We start from the raw sequence: 24,108 nt of genomic DNA, 5'->3' as shown, positions 1-24,108 counted from the left end.
GCCTGTGCACAGCACGCTTCCACAGTCTTCTCTGGGGAACAGTAATACGGCTTAGGCGGAAACAAACAAAATGTTTCTTTGGCCCAACACATTTGGGAAACATCGTTTAAACACAGATAAAGAGGCTCCATGTAACATGTAACCTGGGAGCACGGTTCTCGAGGAGGAGAGTCCAGAAGGCAAAGTTCCCCCACGGTGCTGAGCAAGGGGTCCTTTCTCCACGTGCATCTCGGGGGACGTGTTGTTCTCAGAAGGTATGTTGGGAAATGGGTGAGTATTTGGCATTTCAGGGCTCCCGCTGGTGACCCTGAAGAAACGGATCCCCCCACTTTGCAAAGCAGAGCTTCCGCGTACAGCTGGTGCTTTTGGCTCCACAGAGCAAACGTAGACCTCCCAAGTAGCCACCTGCCCCCCCCCCACACACACGCATCACTGTGGCAATGACAGCCTGGGGTGGGACCAGCACGGGTCAATACCAGAAACCAGTTCCCCGCATGGGAAGGAAGGGGCGACCTGGGGAGTGACTGGAAGGGCCCCTGGCAGGACCAACCCACCAGCTCAGAGCTGCAGCTGGATATTAGCCCCGAATGGCGGCCGACACAAGGGAGCGCAAATCTCCATCTCCCACCGCCCAGGAGGGGGTGTGGCGGCCGAATGCCTGTGCGTCCTATCAGGGGGCTGGGACCCTCGTCACCCCCCCACCCCACCGCTGGCACTCGTCACAGACACGCGAACCCTTGGTCAGGTAACAGGGAAGCCACACATTCTTCTTCTGCCCTTGTCAGGGCCTGAAAGATCTTACTAGAACCCACATGACCAACGACGGAACCGTCCTCAACTCTCCACCATGGAGAAGCATATGGCGACCTCGCTGTGGTGAGGCGCGTGGGAAAAAATCACAAGCATATGAAAAAGACATTGAGTTAAGGAACCACCGGAAATGTTCCCAGTAAAGAAAAAAGACTTTCTTTATTAGAAGGAGGAAGAGGAGGATGAGGAGGAAAAGGAGAAGGAAAAGAAGAAAAATCTAAATTCAACTACTCAGTGTGACTCAGGAGGATACAGCCAGCACTGAGTTCAGATGGAAGTGCCATTGCCGAGTCTTCAAACACTGAATGGGAATCATAAATAGAAGATTGGGATGGACAGATTCTCCATGAATTCGGAAGAAAAGGATCAAGAAATTAGAGCAAAATTCGAAGTGGCAGGGAGGACAGATCCAGGAACACAGGATGGAGTTTGCAGGTGTGAGTGGGGCAGGCAGACTGGCAACGTGGAGAAATCTAGACGAATCCCCCCCATGGTGGGGAAAGGCTGGAGGCCGCCAGCGAGGGGCCCACCCAGCACTGGTTATAGTGAATGAAAACAGACCGACCCCACACACACCTGAGCGAATGTCTTGAATTGCAAGGACAAACTCAGAACCACCCACAAGGGTCACAGCGGGAGAAAAGCACCATAAAAGCAGGTCTCAGACCTCGGCACAGCACTGACTTCTGGAGACGACAGAGCATTTTTTCCACCAACAAATTCCTACCTCTTCTTTGTTTCCGCTCAAATGTGTGGAAACACAGTCTCTTTGCCTGTTAGACTTTCAGGGAGGGTTAGCCACGGGGTGTCGGAGAGACGCCAACCCTGACACCCCCAGCCGACAGAATCTCCCTCCTACGTGGTCCCCGGCGTGTGCCTGTGTTACAACGCTCACCCTGGGGCTTTGCAATGACCTGCACACCTACCTGTGTCCTCCACTGGACTGTGAGCCCCTTCAGGCAGGACCCGCCTGAGGAGCCCCAGAGCCTAGCAAAGGACCTGGGCCACGGCAGTGCTTGCGAGTGTTTACTGAAGGAATAGCGGAGTGGCTGTGCCCAGCCTGCCTGGGAACGAGGAGGCCAGAAAGCTTCCCCAACCATCGCTCTCCATCTCACATGCCAACGCCATGGCTTTGGTGTCTGAGCAGGATGTCACAGCGAGGTCCTGAGCAGGACACGAAACCTGCTGAGCACAAGTGACAGGGGCAGGGCAGGGCTCCAGCCACTGCCTTGTGGGTTGGTGGCCGCCATACTGACAACCAGCTTTTGGAGAATTTCAAATGAAGGAAAAACAAACACACTATGTTCAACAAGCAAACTGCAAGAATGCAGGGCTGTCCTAGATGAGCTCACGGCAGGGCCGAGCTGTCTGGCGAAATGAGCCAAAACCCCACAATAACCTCAGGCCTCTGGCATTACTGAAAATGCAGCAGCGAAGGGGAGAGAAGCATCAGCCTGACCCGGGAGAGAGCACAGCAGGCGCCAACAAGCGGGCCCAGATGGTGGCCGTGCCCCTCCCCCGGGTCAGACGGTGCTTCTTCTGTGCAGACACCTGTTACCCAGAGGTTTCCCACAGAATCGGAGGTGATGGACCAAGCACATCAGATGATGGTTACTGGGAAGAGGCCTGTTACAGAAATGGGTTCCGGCTCCACGATGCATGTCAACCTGTGACATGGATGGTACCGGGATGACGACAACGGATGGCGTGGAGGCCCCTGACACCTGCAGAACTCCCAAGTCTCTTTCTGACTCTGAACATACCTCACCAAACATGAAACACAACTGGCACGGCTGACTCCTTCTCTGTTACAGTGAACCCAGTGCGTTTGCTTCTTTAGATTAAAAAAAAAAAAAGGGGACGATCGGACAGTGGAACGGACTGTCCCTGGAAGCCTGCTTTCCTTTTTACTCCCGCCCCCACGTGTTTAAAAAGAAACCTCCGTAGCATCAGATGCTGTGAGGCTGGCTGGGAAGGCCATAGGTAACAGGAGGGCCCTTGGAATGTACCAGAGCACGCCGTGATGCCTGTGATGGACGTGGGGTCAGCAGGACCGGCCAGCACTGTGACTGCATGGCTATGGACCTCAGGAATGAGCACGCCTGCTGCATGTGGGCTGTCAAAGCACCTTTTTACGAGGCCCTTGTTTGCCTCATAAAGTCTGCCTTGTAGGCTCACCTTTCGAGATGCCCAAGGTCGCCTGCAGATATTTTTAGCGACTTTGGTGCTTAGAAATCTTCATACTTCCCAACCAAGTCATTGTTTATAACTAAGGAGGCTGAGCTCATGCGCAAGCAGGGGCAGCACTCCTCGTGGGCATTTACGAGCCATCACTCAAGCATTACCGAGTTACTGCCCCAGTGCTTCCATTCCCTGCCCTTATGATAGGGTGAAGTGCTAATGACCGCATAGCAGCCACCTCATCTAGGCCAGATGGCTGTCTCCACCATTTTAAAAGATTTCCAGGGAAGTGGATTCTATAAACGCCTTTAGAAATTCTGGCAAGAAATTCTTTCACTGATTCATCCCCCTAAGCCAACTATTTCTTCTGGCTAGGCAAGAGACTCTTGCTTCTCTCCTTTCTTCCATTCACCCACTTCCTTCCTTCTTTCATTTTGTCCGTCCATCCATCCAGCCGTCCATCAGTCTGTCCATCCATCCATCCGTCCATCAGTCTGTCCATCCATCCATCCGTCCGTCCGCCCATCCATCCATCATCCATCCACCATCCATCCATCCACCATCCATCTATCCGTCCGTCCATCCATCCGTCCGTCCATCCATGTGGTAAGGAACGCACATTTAAGGCACTGACTGCACACTGCCGAATTACTGCACAGAAGGTTTCTACTGATTTATATTCCCATCAGCAGTACATAAAAGTGTCCTTTTTTCTGAGCCTTACCAACACTGTGTATTTTGTCTTTTTACTTTTTGCTATTTGATAGGTAAGAGGAGACAGTGTCAAATTATTTTAATTTGCAGTTATGATTAACAGCAGATTGATTTTTTTTCCAACTTGGTGTATTATATGTATTTACATATATAAATATAAATAAATACATATATATTTTAATACCCTTCTCATACGCTTTGCTCATTTCTCCCCATTGAGTTAAAAATCTGCCTCTGCCTTTTGGTCACTTTCCTCTTTTGGTCCAAATTGTGCCTTCTGGAAATAACCTAAGTAAGATTAATTCTTCCTTTATATGACACCCCCTCAAATACTTAAAGACAGAAATCATGTCTCACTTTCTCCAAGATAAACACCCCCGGTTCTTTCCACCAGTTCTCATGTGGCCAAGTTTCAAGGGCGGGCGTTGAAGACTTAATGCCCAGTAAGTCCCGCTGCCCTACTGAGCTGTCCACTGGACATGCACGGTGCACAGCCCCGTGTGGCCCCAGGAGAGCGCCTGAGTCACCCCTGGAGACGCCCTGGGCACCGTCCCCCGCCTGCACCTCGGGGCCCGGTCACCTCCTCCCGCTCACATCCCATGAGTTAGTCTTATGGCAATCGTGGCATTTCTCGTGTGACACTGTAGGCCTGCAGCCCAAATAAAGTGGTGAGAGAGAGAGCATGTTAGGCCAGAAACAGAAAGAGGCATCTGCCTGGTATCACGAGAGTGACTGAGTCATTCAAAGAGGAAAGCAGAAAGAAGCAGCCAGTCTGCTTGCCGCGGGCCTGGTCCAGGAAGCCTCTCTGGACCCGGCAGGGCAGGGAGCCCCCTCCGCCCCAGGGCTGACTGCCTCCCACACTGTCCCGTAGTCACGTGTGTACGTGCTGCTCCCCCACCAACCGTCCTGTGATGCCTGAGGGCTCGGTGTCTGTCAGGCCCTCAGCCTCGGTGACTGCCCCACTGCGGGACAGCTCTCTCCAGGCTGCCCACATCTGTGTGCATCATTTGCCTCTCATCAAACAACCTTCTAACAGAAATCTGGTTTCTCAAGGCCTCAGAACCTCACAGGTTCACGGGACAGTGGGCAGGATATAGGTTAGAAACTCAGCTCTACAGAAGGAAAGAAGAGCGTCTGGGAGGGAGTCAGGTAGGTGCAATAAAATCTGTTATGTTTGCTACTGTTAGCTAAGCAAAGAAATTTCTGTTTGTTCAAAATAATAATAGTAACAATGTACTGGGTGGTGACAGCCTCTGAATAAGTGAAATGAATGAGAGCAAGATTATAAGAGATGGAAGGAGGAAGGAAAAAAATACTAGTTATCAGGTACCTGCACCCCCCCCCGTGAAGTGGTATTTTATGTTCAAGTGGATTTATATGAGTTGTAAATGTGTATTTCAAACTTAGGGCAAACAATACAGCTATTGTTATAGAAGTATAATTGAAATGCTAAAAGAGGCGAGAAAAAGAAATCATACAAAAAGCTCAATGAAAACCAGAGAAGGCAGGAAGAAAGGGGGAGGAAAAAGGAAACAAACAACAAATACAATGAATAGAAAAAAATGGTAGGTATTGATCAAACTGTATCAATAATCACATTAAATGTAAATGGCTTAAACACACCAACTAAAAGACACAGACTCAGAGTGGATTAAAACACTAGAGACCTAACTGGATGTTGCTGTCTACGAGAAAGTCCCTTTAAATATAAAGACACAGTTGGGTTCAAAATAGAAGAATGGAGAAAGACGCTCCAGGCTAATATGAGTCGAAAGAAAGCTGGAGTAGTGACATTAACGTGAGACACAGCACAATTCGGAGCCAGGAAAACTATCAGGTGTAAAGAAGGGCATTACAGAGTGACAGAGGGGTCAATTCTCCAAGAAGACATCAAAACCTTAACATGTGGGAACCGAACCACAGAGCCTCAGAAACGCGAGGCAAGAAGGACAGAACTACAAGGAGAAATAGACAAATTCACCCCTGGAGTTGGGAGCCTGCAACACACCGCGCTTGGCAATTGGTGCGCCGAGCCGGTGAACAACCATAAGGAGATAGCTGTGCTTCACAGCACCGTCAATCAATTTGATCGAGTTGACATGGAAAGAAAGTGGCTTTTAGTGGGTGTGTAGAGCTGTGCAACTCTCACCACTTTTAAACATTTTTGTCACCTCAAAAATAAGCACTGTACCTATCAGCGGTCACTCACCATTTTCCCCTCCCTCACACCCGGAAACCACAAACCTGCCTTCTGTTTTGCTGGATTTGCCTACTTGGGGTATTTCCCACGCATACACTCATACGACACGTGGCCTTTTGGGTCTGGCTGCTTTCACTTACCGTGATGTCCTCAAGGCCCGGCCACCGTACGGCATGAAGCGATACTTTACTGCACTGCACCGCTGACTACGATTTCCCTGCATGGCTAGACTACAGTCGCATTTACCCACTCATCAGCTGACGCACACACGGGGCTGTTTCCACGTTTGGGCTGTGGTGAAAAAAGTTGCGACGAACATTCACGTACAAGTTTCTTTGTGGACACGTGTTTTCAATTCTCTTTGGTATCTACAGAGGGTGCCCCAAAAACGCATGCACATTTTAAGAAAGGAAAAAACTATATTAAAATTGTAATGCTCCATATATACCGATAACAAAAGATGAACACGAGTCATGTTTGACGTCTGCAATGACAAGAGGTGCTGAGTGGTTATTATCAGTGTAATTTTAATAGTTTTTTTCCTTTCTTAAAATGTGTATACATTTTTTTTTTTTTGGCACCCTTTGTATTATCTAGGAGTGAAACTGCTGCGTCAGTCACATGGTGACTCTACGTTTAACATTTTGAGGCACTGTCAGACTGTTTTACAAAGCAGCTGCACCATTTTACAACCCCACCAGCAATGTGTGAGGGTTCCACGTCCTCCCCAACACTTGGTACCACCTAATTTAACATCACAGCGAGTGTAAGAGGTGCCTTGTGGTCTTGATTTGCATTTCTCTAATGACTGTCGCTTCAAACGCCACCCTGACTTCCCTGAGTGCTCAGGTGACAGGCCACAGAAGGGGCTTGCCGAGGCACCCAGCGGTCTGGAGCTCAGGGGCAGGTCCCGCTTACCTGCTGGCGGCCAGGCCTTGATGTAGCCTGTGCAATGGACCACAGCATACTGGGCTTCCCCTTCTTTCACGGGGCCGAGGCCGTTCCTGCAGGAAGAACGTTTGTGAAATTGCTTTCGGCACCTGGGGGGAGGCAAGGACGGTGGGGGCTCCTTTGGGGTCTAAGCTACTGGGGTCACTTGTCCGCCGCGTGGTTCTGAATCTCGTTTCCCTGCCCCCACACGGTCTGCAAGGCCAGAAGAAGTCCCACCCGGCTCCCTTTCTCACCCCAGCCCTGGCTCCCTGACCCACGGGGCTCCTGGTCCTCTCCTCACCCAGCTTCCCCTCCCGGGCAGCGACTCCTTAGCTTAGGGCACTTACGCTACCGACCAGCACAGGGCAGACGCACCCATCAGAACGGCCCACTGACCTGAACCTTTTCCTCATGGTGGTTATTCTGTTCAGTGGGAGGTGGTCCAAAGGAGCATTTCCACACCTAAGATTCAAAAAATACATCAGAATGAGTGCAGACCCGGGCCGGTTTATAACACATATACGTAGGGCAGCAGTGCAAGGGACAGGCCTTGTTTGAGGTCACACACTCATCCCGGCGAGCCCTCCGGCCAATTTCCTCCCAGTGGGGAAGTGGGCTCACGTGCCTTTGAATCTGGATGGTGACTGAAGGCAAGGAGAGGAGCCCAGTGTGCACGGTCCGCCCCCCCCCCCCCACTGGAGACCCACAGGACTCTAGGAGATGCTGGCCGAGCTCAGTCCTGCAGATCACTTCCGTGTCACTGCGGGGCTTTCAGGAAACAGGGAAGGAGGTGACGACAGCAACAGGGTGTCCACAGACACATCAACCAAAACAGCTGCTGCCAGCTGACGCACGGAAGCCTCTTCTCAGGCCCCAGCTCTGCTCGCCTGCAGTGTCCAGGCATAACCAGACAGTTGGAAGCCCGCGGACGGCCAAGGACAGCGTGGGGACACAGGGAATGGGAGGCGCTCCGGCCTCCCTCTGAAGGACGGGCTCTGAAGCTCTGAACGCCTGAAGTCCACACGCTCGGTGGCCGGGCTCTGACGCCTTTGGGACACGCATTTCGACTTCCCAACTACATGACAAGTAATACCCTGGGTGTCTTAATATTCACCACGGCAAAGATACGAGTCCAGTTACACTGGGAGGCCTGGGGCAGCTGCCAGCACCTGCGCCGTGGTCACAGCAGGACGACCCACAGCAGGACACGCTGCCCAGCACGCTGGCACGGCCCTCTGCCTTCCTGCTGACACCGAGCAGCTTTCTTTGGGGGGGAAGGTCCTGCTCGCAGCAGATGGCAGTGCTGCTTACTTCACAGGAAAATGCAGGGAGTGTGGACCTGGCACTGAGGAAACCAAGCTGCAGGTGTCCCCGACGGGCACCAGGGCGGGGCCCACCTGACGTGGTTGCTGGGCAGCGAGAATGGCATGATTCCTAGCAACGGTGGACCTGACGCTTCCGGTACGTTTATGCGTAAGGGAGCAGCCGAGATGGCACGAGAGAGAAAGCACTGAGCGGCCAGGGGGCAAGGCGGCCTTCACTGTACTGCCCGAAGCACTGAGCAGGCTCCGCTGTGTCGGGCGACACTACGGACGGCACTTGTCCCCGGTGGACACTGATCCATAGGCTGAACGCAGGGCGGCATCTGCCCTCAACCCTGTCCTACGAGGATGGTCCTGTCTCCTGTCACTGCAGCATGCTGGGGGCAGGCGAGGGGGACCCCATCTGTGACCTCCAGGCGCTCGGCCTGGCAAGAGCCAGCGCAGAGGCAAAGGACTGCCTTGCTTGAATCCTCTGCAGGCTCTGGGGGCCCAGCCAGACATCGGAGGCAGGTGTCCCCCCAACACGGCAACCTGGTCATCTCAGACGGATACCCCGCCCCTAGGTTCATGGCGTTGGGTTCAGAAGTAGTTGCTTTACAGGATTACTTTGAATTAGAGAAGATATGTACTTATTTTAGAGCATCCACTTTTTGGAACAGCACAGGACCCAAGAGTTGCTCAAGTGGCAAGTCCCACTTCCAACAGCAAACGACTGGAGGGAAGTGACACGAGTGAGTGGCTCTGCTGTGCCTGGGCCTGAGACCAGAGCAGTAGGCGCGCCGGGAAGCTTGGCAGCCAGGAGGAGGCGGTCGGAGAGGGCAGGGCACACGGGCTGAACCAAGCAGGCAGGGAGGCGCCTGGTGCTCAGGGAAAGCCTGGGAGACCCAGCGCTGGCGCTTCTCTCCTGGGGAGGGGCGGCCTGCGTGCTCACCCCCCTGCCGCTCCAGCTCCTGCTCGGCCCTCTGACGTCCAGCGGTTGACCGTCAGTCTCAGTCAGGACACGCCTCCCTCCTAGAAGCTTCCTTTACCCTCTCTCCTTCCTGGCCACCTGCCCAGGGCTCAGCCCTCACCTCCTCTCCCTCCACACTCGTTTCCCAGGTGACCTCCTGTGGCCCCAGGCTTCATAACACCTCACTGACGTCTGTCCCCAAGTCCGTATGTCCAGCCCCAATGCCGTCCTTGAACTCCAGAGTCACGCGTCCAAGTCTCCACTCATCGTCTCCACTCAGAGGGGTCTCGGGCACATCCAGCCCAAAGCGGCTTCCCCACACAGCCTTCCCCATCCTGGGAAATCTACTCCACCTCTGCAGTGGGGCAGGCAAACCTTTCAGACCTTCGCGTTCCTTTTCTCTCTGAAGCACATTCAGAATCTGAGCACTTATTACCAGGCTCGCTACTGCCTGATGTCTCTCACCTGGATTATTACACGACCCTCCTCGCTTCTACTCTTGTTCTTCTCCTGCAAGTGTATTCTCCAGCTGATTTTTAAACATGTAATTCAGAAGACGCCACTCTTACAATCAAACTGCGGTGGCCTCTCCCCTCATTCAGAGGAAAAGCTGACGTCCTACGAGGGTGACACGACCTAACGTCGTCGACTTTTCAGCTGTATCGACTGCCATCCTCCCCACTCGAGACTGTAACCTCACTGCTCCTGGGACGTGCCAAGAACATCCCTGCCTCAGGGCCTTTGCACCTGCTGTTCCTTCTGTCTGACACTCTCTTTCCCCAGATATTCCCACGTCTCCTTTGCTCACTTCCTGCGGTCTCTACTCACGTGTCACCTTATCAATGAGGCCTCCCCCTCAGCTCCCTACATAACATGCAAATTAACAGCCCCCACTACTTCCTACCCCCTTACAGTAGCTTTCTTTCCTGCCATGTGACATCACGTATTTACCTGGCACTGTGCCCTCCGTACATCTCCGAGGTCAGGCATTTTAGGTGCTCAACTCAATGCTGAATCCCCAGCACCTTGACCAGTGCCCAGCATGGGTGGAGCCTCAGTATAAACGTGCTGAATAACTGAATGAATGAGTGAATAAATGAGTGACAGGCACCTCCTCCTGTTACTGCCTTGGGAATTGCACACGCCACACAGAACAGACCCCATGCCTCCCGGGGATGTGGGGCTGAATGTGTGGGGGGGTCTGGCCTGAGTCTGAGGATTGAAGATCCTCACTCTTTCTTCTTTGGGGACAGAGCAATCGCCTGACTACTGCAAAGCCCAGTCACGCCTGCATTTCTTCAACAACCATAATTACGTGCGTGACACTCTTCGAGATGTCACGGGGAGCTCGAAGGCGTGTACCTCAAAGCCGCTCTCCTCACAGCAACTGTAAGTTACTTACGGAGCCAAGACAGTCACACTTAAAACACCGATCAACTAACCATGAGACCAACCGGAGCTGTATGCTTTGGCACGAGCGAATAGCAGAGTAAGTGTGACATGGGTAGGTCTTATATAAAATGTGGGGAGAAATCGGAGCCTGGAGAGATTGGGGTTGAAAAGAGCCTTGAGGAGCAGGTAGAAAGTGGAGACGCAGGAGACCAGGGGAAGCCAGGGTAGGAGTGGGTGCAATGAGTGAGTAAAGACATGGGTGACAGGCATGCCTGTGGCAGGAAGTCAGACGACGCGTGGAAATGGGAGGGAGAGGGAGGAGGTGCTCCCCAGACAGACCGAGAAGCCTGCTCTTCACGTGCTTCGGTCACGGAGATGGAGTCACTGGGGGGACTGGGGTTGGCGTGACCCCGGCAGAGCCCGGCGCGGCCCTTCACGTCACCTGAGCGGCGGACGCCGCGGCCCAGCCCGCGCCCCCCACGCACCTCATCCTGCAGATGAAGGACCTCCGTGAGCCCATGCACATCCTCATGGACGACTGCTGCCCTTCCTTCTTGACCGTGCCCGTCTTCAGGTCCAAGATCCGGCCTGAGAGAGAGAGGGAGGGAGAGCAGGACACGCACGTGAGCCTCTGCCTTTGGGGGGTGCGGATGCGGGGTGGGGGAGCTTTCTGCAAATGTTCTGCAGATGAGGACAATCAGGGCATGTAAGTCGTTTGTCTCTTGGAATTCCCAGCATTCTTTGGCAGGAAACACATGGAGCGATGAAATGCATACAACTCTAAATGCCTTGTTTCCTTCAAAGGGCCGTCTACACTCGCCGTCTCGGCTTTGCTGGATTCCATCAGCTCAGCTCACTCCTGCCTGGCCTTCTCCCCGCTACATCACAGAAACGGCGTCAGCCGGAGTCACCACTTGCTTCCTGGCTGCTAAATCCCAAGCCCGTTTCCCCTCTGTCCCACCCGAAGGCACAATGCCATGCTGGTTCTCTCAGATGTCCCCTGCCCTCGGTTTCTGACACAGCCCTCTCCACGCTGCTCTGCACCTCGTACCCCAGGGACCCCTCAGCCACCTTCTCTTTTCATCCTTGGCGTGGCCTCCGTGACTTTATCCACTCAAGGTTGGGAGATCACCTCTGTCTGCTGAGGACCCACGGGTACCCTCCAGCACCGGCCCCGCCAATGCCTTAGCCGCAGAGCCAGCCCTCCATGAGGCTGACTGTGCACTGGCCCTGCCAGGTGGCATGTCGGAAGCGTCGCCACCGTCACAGCCTCTTAAGCCAGAGTTCCAGGCGCCATCTCAGTCTCCCTGTCCTTCGTCACCTCTAGCACACTGTCTCGGTCTCTCCGTCTCCTCTGCCTTGCTCATTGCTGCCCGCCCGTTGTTCCCCGATGGAGACGCACCAGCTCCCAAGCCCCTGCATCCGTCTTCCTCCCCATCTTCCCCTCTGCGGGGCTCTTGTGTCTCGTGGCTCTCTGACGTCCCCACAGCTCCCTCTCTGCCTTGGGAACCCTTCCCTTGGCCCGATTACCTCCTGCTTATTGTCACAACTTACCCAAGGTGTCACCTTGCCATCATTTCATAAATAATTACTCGGTACCCACAATAGGCTCTGCACCGATCTAAGCCTCCAAAGCTAAAAAGGCCTAGGCCACTATAGTCTGCTGGGTAAACAGATGACAAACGCCAAAGAATGAAACGGTGTGGAGGGAATGGAATGCATTGTCAGGTGGAGATGGCTTCTGGGAACAAAAATAAAGCAGAGGAAGAAAATGACTGAGTCCTATCCCTTTTGCAGTAAATCGTTGAATGGGTTTCTATCACTGAAAATCAAAGGGTCTTGAAGAAGACACCTCCCCAAACCCCAGCTCCCAGGACTCCAAAAGCAGGGGAGGGCGCAGGGGCCTGGGTGTGTGTGTGACCTCAGGAGGAGAGTCACCTCCTGTCCACACCCCTGCTTTCCTTGAGCCCAGCTCTCTCTGCACCCAGGGTTTTCCACGTGCCTGGCCGGCTCTCCCCTGCACCCACGGCAGCAGCCTTCCTTCCCCTGGCACAGGGCTCTGCAGGCACGCGCTCACTGCCCATGGCCCACCTTTAAGCAGGATGTGAGCACCAGAATCAACTCCACCCAGTGGCCCATGCCCAGTCTGCTGGGAGCTCTGGCACGGCTGGCCACGGAGGAGGGGCCGGAGCGAGGGGAGCCGGCTCTGTGCTGTCTGCAGCCCCAGGTTTGACACCTGTCTGTCTCACTCACAGACGGCTGCTTTGGAGTAAATTCTCACTTGCTTTATCATTGACCAAATGGCAGACGGTTTCAGCTGTGACGCGGGCCAGCAGGAGAACCTGTCAAATTCCAAAGTGTGCTCTGAAAATAAATCACAGCTGCGGAGCACATGAGCCGTGGGACATGTGGAAAGGCAAACAGCTCTGCAATGTGCTATCGTGACCCTGAGGGACAAGTGCTTCAGGCTTAGTTCTCCACGTGCTCCTGCAGCGGCCTCGGGCACAGCGAGGCCCTTCCCGGGCTCCTCGGGAACAAAAGCACACCTCACTTTGTATAGGATGTGTGGTCCCGCAAGGCTGTCCGTCAACTGGATTTTTGACAAATTCAATGGCAGCGAGGGGGCATGGCCCCAGTGATAGACTGGGAGTCACTCTCATCCCGCGGGCGACCGGGGCCTGGCTTCACGTACAGTGGGGCTCCCGGCAGTGGAACAAGCATGGAGCTGTGGTGCTGACGTCGCCCCCAGTCTCCTCTCCTGGCCCACAGAGCCTGGGGTGGCTGGGCCCGCGTTCCTAGGGCTGGCTCTCAGCAGGCCCGAGAAGTGTGACCAGTCCAGGCCAGCGATGCGTCCTCTGGGACCTCCTCACCCCACCCCACGTGCTGGGTCAGAAGGATGCATTCTTCTGCAGGTCTGTCACGGGGCTGGTCCCACCACAAACCCCATCCTGCTCTCCTTGGCCACGGCCGAAACTACTGGCCTCCCTGGTCACCTCTGCTGTCTGTACCCTTCACCCACAGTCCAAGCCTGCTGCTCCCCTCCTTCCTGGGGTGCTTCTGGAATAAATAAACGGCCACATCCTGGGTGCTGAACCCGCGAGTTCACAGACCACGTGACCTACCGCATCCCCAGCAGCATTTGCTCTGGGAGGAGGCTCCTTGCTCCACATCCCATGTGCCAGGGGTCAGCGTCAGGCTGCCACCTTCCTCTGCCCCAGTGCCCTTCCCAACCAGCTATCATTATTCTGAGTAGACAATTCACCGGTGGACGTTAAGTTGTCCCCAGGTTTTCCAGATGGCAAATAATGCCGAGTTAAGTAACTATAGAAAAAAAAATCCCTACCATCTGCAGATAGATTTCCCCAAAACGGAATGACTGCATCCAATGAGAAGACTATTCTGAAGGCCGTTAATACCAGCCCCCTGTGCATCTCTAAAGCTGCTGGACACCCGCAGTCACCACACTGACTGACAGTCAGCGTTTCCGCTCCATGAAACGGAAGAAATTATAACACATCTCAGGGCTTCTAACTCTCATTCTTCTAAGACACTTGAAAAGCGTATGTATCGTCTAGAGCCACTTTCCTGTGACAGTGGGGGCGGTCAGCAGTTGGAGAAAACACTGTGTGGCCCCCAAAGCCAGCAATGTTTACTATCTGGCCCTTCCCAAAAGCACTGGCTGAGCCCTGCTTCAGAAGAAGGACTCTAAAGGTTCCCCCTGTAACAGCACCTGCTCCCACAGGCGGACGGCCCTCCCGTGACTGCTCTCAGCACCCGGATCTGTAAGTATTCTCCTGGTCGGGAGTCACTTTTCTACAAAGAAGAACCAGAAGTTTGTCTTGGATTCGCTCACAAAGGAAGGCTTTGTGCTCGTAAAGCGGCTCCCCAGGCTACGACAGAAACGCAAATAGAAATCAGAATTCTTGCATCAAAAGAATCCTTAGGAAAACTGGAAACATCTTCTCTCGGTTGAAAAAGGAGGAAAACAAGAGACAATGATCAGCAGCAAGAACAGAGCGACCGGCCCGCGATGGATAAGCTGGGTAACACGCGACGTTGTTCCACACACGAGTGGCCCCTGAAATGGCGCGGAGGCCGCGGCAGCCACGCCGGTGACCCGTGTTCTCACTCCCCGAGGCGGACCCCAGCCGTCCGGCAGCGGTGCGCACAGGAACAACCCCCCCCCAGCACAGGAGTCCACGGGGCCGCAGCACAAACTCCGGGGCGGAGCTGTGTCTCCCGCGCCTGGGACAAGGCGGCCCCTGCTGCGGGGCGTGGGTGCATTTTGCTCAGGTTTCATTCTCTCTGGCAGGTGTTCGGATATGGCCCAGGGACAAATACACCAAGTCTCCGGTTGTAGCCCAACTACTTTCCGCTCAGACCAGAAGAGGGGGGCTCTGGGCGGAGCGCGGAGCTGCCTAAGGACGTCCGTTCCTCTCGGCACCCAGAACCTGCCCCAGCACAATGTCACGTGCTAGTCATTGATTATCAAAGTCAAAAGGGGGCCGCCATCTTCTTACGAGAGCCCACCTCCCTGGCCGTAGTGATTGGCTGAGGCTTGGGCACATGACACAAGCTAGGCCAATCATAGTACCGCATGTGCCCTCGGTCCACAGTGACTGGCTGGGGGCTGGACACCTGACTAGGAGCTGGGCCAATCACAGTCCTTCACTCCTCCTCCTCTGTCCACACGGTCCCACGACCAGGACGTGACCCAGCCCGGCTAATCAGAGTCCTCCGCAGGCCAAATGCAGCCACGCCACCTCTCCCCCCTCTTCTCTCCAAGAGTCTAAGCATATGGCGTTTTTAGCAGCAATGATCCCGGCGTCGTGGAGAATTGGATCTAAGACAATGGAACTGACTCTAAGAAAGCAGAGAGAACGTAAACCAGTGAAAGGGCACCCTCACCGTCTTCAACTCTTCGGCGCCAATAAATCCCCCCCTTTAATGCCTAACGTCGTTGGAGTTTAGTTTCTGTCACTTGAAACCAAACAGCCCAGACTCATACAACAGTCTCCAGCCTCTGAGAGAAGAGGAAGGGCAGGAGATTACGTTGTAATTGACCAAGGATTTTACTGAGGGCCAGGTAGCTGGGCTTGGAATCGCTCTGACTTTTCCTTCTGTCACCCGCCAGATGACATTCTTGGCTTTGAAATGACTTATCTGATTGGGTCAGATCGACATGGATAATCTCATTTTTTACGGTCAACTGACTTGAAACTTGAATCGCAGCAGTAAGATCCCTTGCCAGCAGAACCCAGCTTCCTGTTGGCCTTCCTCGCCAGGGCGTGGGGACATGGGGAGCCTTGGGATACGCTGCCCACATGGTCCCCCACGTTACGTTCCTGGGCAACGACCTGCTTCTCTTCCAAGATTCCAAACTCTGGCCGTGGGTGGAGCCTGTCCGGGTCCCTGAGGCCAGGGGCCTCCCACTCAGTGGTTCCAGCAGCTCTGGCCTGAATTGCAACCATGTGAAGCCGGCACAACGGCCAAATTACAACCCTCATGAGCTCACATGGGTTTCTCTTCCCCCCATTTTGTAAAGGATCCCTGAAGAACTGGGACTAGAGCTTCTCTCTAGAAGCACCCCACCCAGCCTCAAGCCTGACAGAGCGTTTCCCTTCACAGCAGGAACCATCAGCAGCTCCTGGAAACCGAGCTCTTGACATTTTCTCAACAACTAAGAGGCAGGAAACCCAGGTCCTCCCCTAGTAACCTGGGCCCCCAATCAACTAACACATCTCTTCTGGTTCTGCCTGGTTATCCAGGCAGGGAAAGGCTGGTGACATCCAGTAAGTGACACACTGTGCATGTCCCACCGGCCAGTTCACAACTCTATATCCACTGGGGACATTGGCGCTAGAGTCTGGAAGGGGTTCTGTAAAAAGGACACATTTTAATGGCAGCAACCAAAGGACCTTCCTTTCCCAGCTCGAGTTACAGCTGATAAACCACCCGCCCAGCCCCTGCGCTGGGCACTAGCGACGCTGGTGAACCAAGCTGGGAGGGGAGGGCAGGGCGGTGGGCACGTGGCGAGTCCACACAGAAGACACACAGACTGTGGAAGTCAGCCCGGCCACGCTGGGAGGGGATGAGCCTCACGGAGCTACAGATTGTGTTCTGTTTTCAGCAGTGTGCATGGAAGCTCCCGGACATCCAGAGGCTGGTGGGGAGCAAGAAGGGATGGACTCCATCCCACAGAATCTCAGTGCAGCGACAGCAGGCTCCCAGTGATGGGAAAACGGGGCACTGTCCCCACCTAACTAGTTAACCAACTCAGCTGACGTCTGGAGAAGTCTGGACAACGTGCAGAGGTGGCACAGAGCAGGGAGGGAGTGCTTCCTATCAGAGAGCAAAGGGGTATCAGGGAAGGCTTCCCGCAAGAGGTGGCATTAAAGGGAGCCCTGGAGGATCAGGCAGGTGGAGCTGGAGGTGAAGGGCACCCCAGGTCAGGGGATAGGAGCCTGGTGTGGGGCAGTGCAGGGGACAGGTCTGAGAATGGGGCAGCGTCCTGTCCGGCTGGAGCTCCCTGGGGAGGTGGGCTGGGTGAGCGCCGGGCCCAGAAGGCCAGGAAGATGTGACCGGAAGCAGACCGATGGTGAAGCCTTCAGGCCTGTCCCACCGTCTCTCACTCAGGGGGTGCCCGGCACACTGGATGCTTCCGACAGACCCATCAGCCCTTGCTGTTGTTGGCAATACATACTGAGTGTGCTTTGCAGAGGCTGCATCATATTGTAAAGGCAAAACTTCTCACCGCCCCACAGATTCGTATGACTTGCCCTTCAAATGTAAGAATATCAATAATTCAGATTTCAGGAGCAGAAAGACTTGTAAGACTAGCATTAAGATCGAATGCTGCCCATCTCTGCCACTCAGGGAAAGACAGACATTCAGCCATGGGGACATGGGGACCCGCTCCCAGGGTAAATGCCAGTCAGCCATGAAAAGCATGCTGGGAAGAAGTGAGCATGTCTACAGAGCAGGCGGCACTCCTGGCCAACCCACAGAGTAAACCGTTCTCAGGGAGCAGGGATAGGTTTAAGGGGACCATCCATCCTCTGTGCCCTCTTGCTTTTCTGACCAGTGAAGGTGGCAGCTGGACTGTGGCCTATGGCCGTGGAATAACAAAAGAAACCAAAAGGCGCACGCTCCTGATTAGGGCTGGCAGAAGGGACTGAGCGGGCAGCTAACAGCCCCACAGACACTCAGAAGGAGCCTTTCTGCCAGGCAGTCTGGTTTGCGTGTCAACCCTTTGTCTCCCCACACTGCCATCTGGGGAACGTGCTAATGAGACACTAACGAGGCGAGGAGGAGGGCAGCCAAAAGCTGCATAGAACATCAGAGATAATCGTCCCAGCGGCAATTACAAGACCAAGACTGGGCCACGTGGGGGTAAATCCAAGGGCACAGAGTCCTCAGGGGTGACAGGTTGTGCCACTCTCCCAGCCCGACAGGGCTCCCAGCTCTCTCCAGCGCTCACATTCCACATGTGACAAGCCGTCACAGGAACGCCGCGTCTGCTCTGCTATTCATTATAAAATCGTCACCCCACCGTCTCCCCCCGCGGCCGGCACCTCTTCTGCTATTTAATCTGCAGACAAAAGTACAAATTCTTCATCCTGTTTAGAATATGCTGGAGTGTGATTTAAAGAAATACATTCCTCCTGGCGTATCATGCTACAAAAATGCCAGCGATGCGAGCCTCAGGGCTTTCGTTGGAACGGTACCTGCTTCCCCTCCTCCCCATGAGGCTGCCTGGCGCACGGACAGGGGCCAGGCTGCCTCGGAGTTCAAGAGGGCAATTTCAGGCTGAGCCTCGCCTCCTCAGCACATTGCTAATGAAATGACCAAAAAATACAAAAAGGACTGGGAATAATCTGCACCCAGGCAGAAAAATGGTGAAAGGGCTTTGAATAGATCAGAAACACTGAGGGATTTCTGCGAGAAACAGGGCACCCAGGATGGGATGCAAGTGAATATGAGCCGTCTGGTGGTTCAACAAATACACAGGCATGGCCTGTCTCAGAAGGAAGTGAGAGGGTCCCTAAGAGAAGCCTCCAGAACGGTAAGCAGGAAAAAGACCAAGGAGTCAGGGAGCAGAGACGTGGCCTGGGGTCTGCACAGAAAGGCCAGGGACAGAGGGCTCAGGTCACCGCCACTTACAGCAGCCAACCCGTCTTGTAAAGAGGAGGAACGGCTGCTGCTGAGGGGCAGGGCTCCAGCAAGAGCAGGGGGTCATGTCCGGCCAACCCCAGGCCACCCGAGCCTGTAGCAAGCTCATAGCGCCCTCCAGACAACTGGACCCCTATCAAGAAAAATTACGTTTCAAACAAATTACACTCTGACCGAAACCTTCTCAAGTCTTAATGTTAGGAACAGAGTATGAATAAAAAGGTAAGGGAATGGGGTAAGTTAGCTTCACACCTGAAAAGAGTCACTTTATAAAGAGAAAGGAAATGATATGAAAAATTAGAACAAATACTACTCCACTCCATGAAACACATTCCAAGACAGAAAATGATGTTTGAAATACCAAATCTCACTGATATTTGAGAATATCTTTCATAAATCAAGAGAATAACCTGAAACCAGGAAAGATTGCTTTTAGATGAAAAACACGACTTCACTGAAAACCCAGTGGAGGCCGTAAATAGTGACACTGCTGAAAGCTCCATCACGGAGTCAGATGAAATCTTTGAGAAATTCTCCCGGAAATCACAGAAAAAGGAGGTGAGTGTGATAAGCAAACAGCTTACAGTCCAAGAGAAGAGTACAGAGATCCATCACAGGAACTGTGGAGCAGAGCTGACAGGTGACACACAGGAGAGGCATTCAAAGAAACATGAGGACCTCTGCTTCCAGCCAAGATGCATTGACAGTGGCCAGATTTACCTTCCCTTTAGAAACAATAAAAATACCTGGCAAAATATATATATATAAAACCATGGTGCTCAAAACATGGGCCATCAGGCAGACATGGGACACAGACGAGATGGGCCCCATAACCCCCAACCTTGCCACCAGAAAGCATGTCCAGCTGCAGCCCAGGCAGAGGGGACCACACTGAGCCCAGCTGACTCCCTCTGCTGAGGAAACGGGCTCAGAAACCAGGGGGACTGAGGCAGCTAGACAGAGTACCAGAGGTGAGAGGTGCACAGAGAGAACCCCAGAGAGCTGCTGAGGGTCCCCTTTGACTCAGCACCAGGGGACTGGTCAGCACATGCCTGTGAAGAAACTGAGGTCAAGGAAAGTGCCAACAGGAAGATTAGAGATGACAGTGAAAAACAGAACTTCCGGACATGAAAACCACAATGTCTGAGATGAAAAACTCACAGGCTGGAATTAATGGCAGACCGGATATGGCAGAGAAAAGATTAGTGAATGTGAAGACAAAGCAAAAAGAACTATTTGAAATAGCATACACAGAGATTACCTTGTTTCCCCCAAATAAGACCTAGCCGGAGAATCAGCTCTAAAGCGTCTTTTGGAGCAAAAATTAATATAAGACCGGGTCTTATGTTATAGTACAATAAAACCGGGTCTTATATTAATTTTTGCTCCAAAAGACGCATTAGAACTGATTGTCTGGCTGGGTCTTATTTTCGGGGAAACACAGTAAAAGGATTGTAAAATATAAACACGGAATCAGTGAGCTGGGGACAATTTCAGTCAGTCTAATAGGTGACTGAAGTCCCCATAACAGGAGAGAATGGGGACGGAAGAAACAATTGAAGAACAAATAGCTTATATATGTTATAATAAACCCAAAGTTCAAAGAAGCTGAGTGAACACCAAGCATGATAAACACAACGAAACTGTAATAAGGTAAATCATAATCAGACTGCTCAATACCAGTGGCAAAGAGAAAAACCTTAAAACCAAATAGAGGAAGAAAGAGGTACTTTGTAGAGGAACAAAGATAAACATGACAGCAGATTTCTCACAGGAGGCAACGCAAGTGAGAAGACAGGGGAGCAAAGACATGAAAAAGCCCAGTATCCCTCCTGAACGCAGATGCAAAAATTTGTAAACAAAATGTTAGGACGTCAAATCTAACACTATATAAAAAGTACAACACATCATATCTAAATGGAGTTTATCCCAGGAATGCAAGGTTGGCTTAACTTTTGCAAATCAAACAGTGCAATTCACCATATGAACAAACGAAAAAGGAAAAACCATATTATCTTCAGAATAGATACCACAGAAGTATCTGACAAAATCCAACGTGAAGTCCTAACAAGCACACTCAGCAAACTTTGAGCGGAAGGGAAGCTACTCAGGCTGATAAAGGACATCCACGAAAACTTAAGCTTAACGATGAAAGACGGAATTCTTTGCATGACCAGGAAAAAGACAAAAGACGGCTACTCTTACCACTTCTGTTCCACATATAATGGAGGTTCTTGCCAGTGCAATCAGGCAACAAGAATCAACTCTATTCCTACATCCTAACAATGAACAATTAGAAACTGTAATAAAAAATACCATTGGCAATAGCATAAAAACACGAAATGCTTAGAGGTCAATCTGACAGGTATGTTAGAACTATACGCGTACACTGATAATAACAGAAAATGCTGAAAGAAATGAAAGAACTAACTAAGTGGTAGTTATACACTCCACATGGGTCAGAAGACTCAATATTGCTAAGTCAATTCTCTCCAAATTCATGTATAGATTCGATGGAACCTCAATGAAAACCCCAGCAGGCTTTTTCGTAGGAACTAGCAAGCTGATTGCAAAGTTCCTATGGAAATGCAGAGAACATGGAAGAGCCCAGGTAGCTCCAGAAAAGAAGGATCCAGTTGGAAGACTGGCCGTCCCTGACTTCATGATAAAGCCTCGGTAACCCGGACGGGGCAGAACTGGGGACGAACAGACAAAGAGACCTGCAGAATGGCACAGCATCCAAAAGTAGATGCGTACGGAGAGACGACTGATTTCTGACAAAGGTGCAAAGGCAATCCCCAGTGGAGAAAGGGCTGTCTTTTCAACAAAGTGGTAGAACACCTGGATACCCTCCTGCCTCCCCCACCCCAGAGGCTTGTCATGAGGATTAAACGAGAAGTATTTGTGAAGTTAGTTCACACAGCACCTCATGCAGCATGTAATGCCAGGTCCCTCTCCTTGCATTGCAAATAAAACATTTTCTTCCCAGCACCAGAGCAGTCTTTATGCATAAAAATGCACATCGCGGAGTGGGAAGCTCCTTTCGGGGACTGCTCTGGGTACTGAGGGAATTCTAAGTGCGCGATGGCCCTCGGCGGCCGTCACTGGCCTGGCCTCACCCCCTCCTCACACTCCATGGCCCCTGCTCAGACCGGACAGCGCCTTCCCTGCCACAGGGCCTTTTCACGTGCTATTCCCGGGGCTGGGGAAGCTCCTGACACCCCCAGGTCCTAAGGATGGCCGATCTTCATTCAGATTCCTGAGGTTCCAGCTTCACAACCGTTTCCTCCGAGAGGCCTTTCCCTGCTCCCCGTCCCCACCATCCCCAACATGGGAATTCGGGTCCCTGTGCCTGTGTTTACAGCTGCCTACTTTTTCCCCGCATGAGCATTTTAATTCTGGCCTCATCCTCTGACTGTGTCCCCACCTCAGCAAAAGGTCCATCATGGATGGCGAGCTCGCTTGTCCCACCATTGCTGTATTGTCAGCTTCCAGCACAGGGGCGTGCACTGGAATAACCGTCTGCGGGATTAGCCACAGACACACAATGTGCCTCCCCTAAAGAGGGTCCCCTTCACCCACGAAGACGTGGTGGTCAAGCTCCGGGAGCTGCCTCCGTCGTGGGCAAGGCTGCTGCCAGTACCGGAGAGGTGTGTGTGGGGGGTGCAGCTCTGGGCCCAGGGCTCCAGGCACGGCTTTGTTGGGCTGGACAGACCTCAGCTGCTCTCTGGGCAAGCCTGACGCCCACCCTCACGACCCAGGGGCTTCCTTACTGTCTCCAAGGTCCACGTTCTTAACTCATCGCCTGGCTGTGAGCGAGTCTGTGTGTGTGTGTGTGCATGTGTGTGCACATGTCTATACATGTGTGCGCACATGTGCGTGCATGTGTGCATGTGTGTGGACATGTGCATGCATGTGTGTGTGTGCATGCCGATACCCACTCTTACCAAACAATGTCAGCTGTGCTGCTTAGGACAGTGGCAGGCGACCGTGGGCGACTTCACACTGAGCACACGTACATCACTCCCACGTGGACGGGGCCGTCTCCTGACAAGGCCAGTCTGCCCTGCGGATATTCCTGAGGAGCCAGGCAGGCACCCACTTGCTAGGCATGTTCTGGAGGGAGCTGCACGGCCGAGGGAAGAGTTGGCCCGGGTCACCTCTGAGGTTCCCACCACGACGAGCTCTTGTGCCTCTAGGTCCTTAGAATATGTGCATTCAAGGTCAAAGAATGAGACTGTGCCGAGCTCCCTGGAGAGAATGGATGCCATCGCCAGGACTGGGAAGTCCACAGCCCATCGGCTCTGCCCTGGTGAACGGGCTGCAGGCCAGGCTCTGCACTGCAGTGTCATAAAAGAATCCACAGAAATAAAGGGAAAACAGAATGCAGATGTTTTCCTCAATTAGCTTCTACTGAGAGAGCAATAAACAGGAAAGGTCTGTGCTATCCATGCATTCTCATTTAGCCATTTGCCGTAAGTCATGACATCTCAGAAAGAAATGTGCCTTTTTTTTAGTGAAGCTAAAGGAAACTATTTTAATGTTCCTGATCATGCTGAGGTTTTTGCAATCAAGTTATTTTTAACCAAAGCATTACAAAATATGACCATCACGTGAGAACATTACTGAAACCCCAATCCCCCAGCAGAAAGTAATGATTCTTGAGATGTTCCAAAGCTACTCCAAATAATTACATCTGCCTAAAAACAACATCACTCCTACGTTATTTTTGTTACCGTTTCTTTTTATAGACAGAAAAAAGAAGTCTTTATCCAGTACTCGCTTCTTCAGCATCAAAGTTAGGAAACAAGATTAAGAAATCAAGACTCTTGCGAAGAGTTTAAAATGCTGTAGCTGCTCATTTTTCAACAGTGTTACTAACTGATTACATTTTTAACATTTTGTTTCTTTTTTTATTTTGCTCTTGCTAAACTGTCTCTCTTGGCGTAAACAGACTGGACTGTGTGATTTTATTGGGATGCAGTCATGCTCAACCTCTGGTGCGCACTGTAATCAGCAGGGCGGCTTTTAAAAATACAGACCCTGGACGTGACGGCAAGGTAGTGGAATTTACAGAAAAGGGCGGAACCCCGGCATCTGCGTTTTTTACAGACCGACGGAAGTTCTGAAGGGCACTGCGTGTGGAGAACCACTGTTTCAGGGGCTGGGGTTTTATCTATCTCTGTATCTTATACTCACCATCGTATTCTTTTCCTTTAAAAAGGATTCCCAATTATACAAACTTCATGCCCCACCAAACAAAGAGGGACTGGGAATTTTTAAAACTTATTTACAAAGCTGCTATTTCTCAAGCGCCAGTCAGACGGATGTTGCTCATTTCAAGAAGGCATGACACGCAAATGAGAACACAGGGGACAGGTCTTTCCTGTGACAAAGAAATGCATGGTTCTTCCATACAGGGCAGTCTCCACATGGAC

The 24,108-nt window shown here is 52.4% G+C and overlaps 1 protein-coding gene across 12 annotated transcripts in view; it reads right to left on the bottom strand.

Annotated features, from left to right (window-relative positions):
- ARNT2 (aryl hydrocarbon receptor nuclear translocator 2) overlaps positions 1 to 24,108 on the bottom strand; it is a 101,828-nt gene that overhangs the window by 29,279 nt on the left and 48,441 nt on the right. For all 12 annotated transcript variants that reach the window (XM_074317798.2, XM_074317790.2, XM_074317791.2 and 9 more), the window contains 3 exons: positions 10,984 to 11,086; positions 7,232 to 7,297; positions 6,824 to 6,909 (listed from right to left, as the gene is read on the bottom strand). In XM_074317798.2, coding sequence (XP_074173899.2) covers positions 6,824 to 6,909; positions 7,232 to 7,297; positions 10,984 to 11,086 — 255 coding nt within the window. The remainder of the gene's footprint in view (positions 1 to 6,823; positions 6,910 to 7,231; positions 7,298 to 10,983; positions 11,087 to 24,108) is intronic.

This window comes from Rhinolophus sinicus, chromosome 13 (genome assembly GCF_057876585.1).
Source record: "Rhinolophus sinicus isolate RSI-liver-muscle chromosome 13, RSI-T2T, whole genome shotgun sequence".
In the NCBI taxonomy this organism is placed as follows: domain Eukaryota; kingdom Metazoa; phylum Chordata; class Mammalia; order Chiroptera; family Rhinolophidae; genus Rhinolophus; species Rhinolophus sinicus.
Note: the sequence above shows the minus strand (reverse complement) of the source record. Positions and strands in the feature narration are given on the sequence as shown.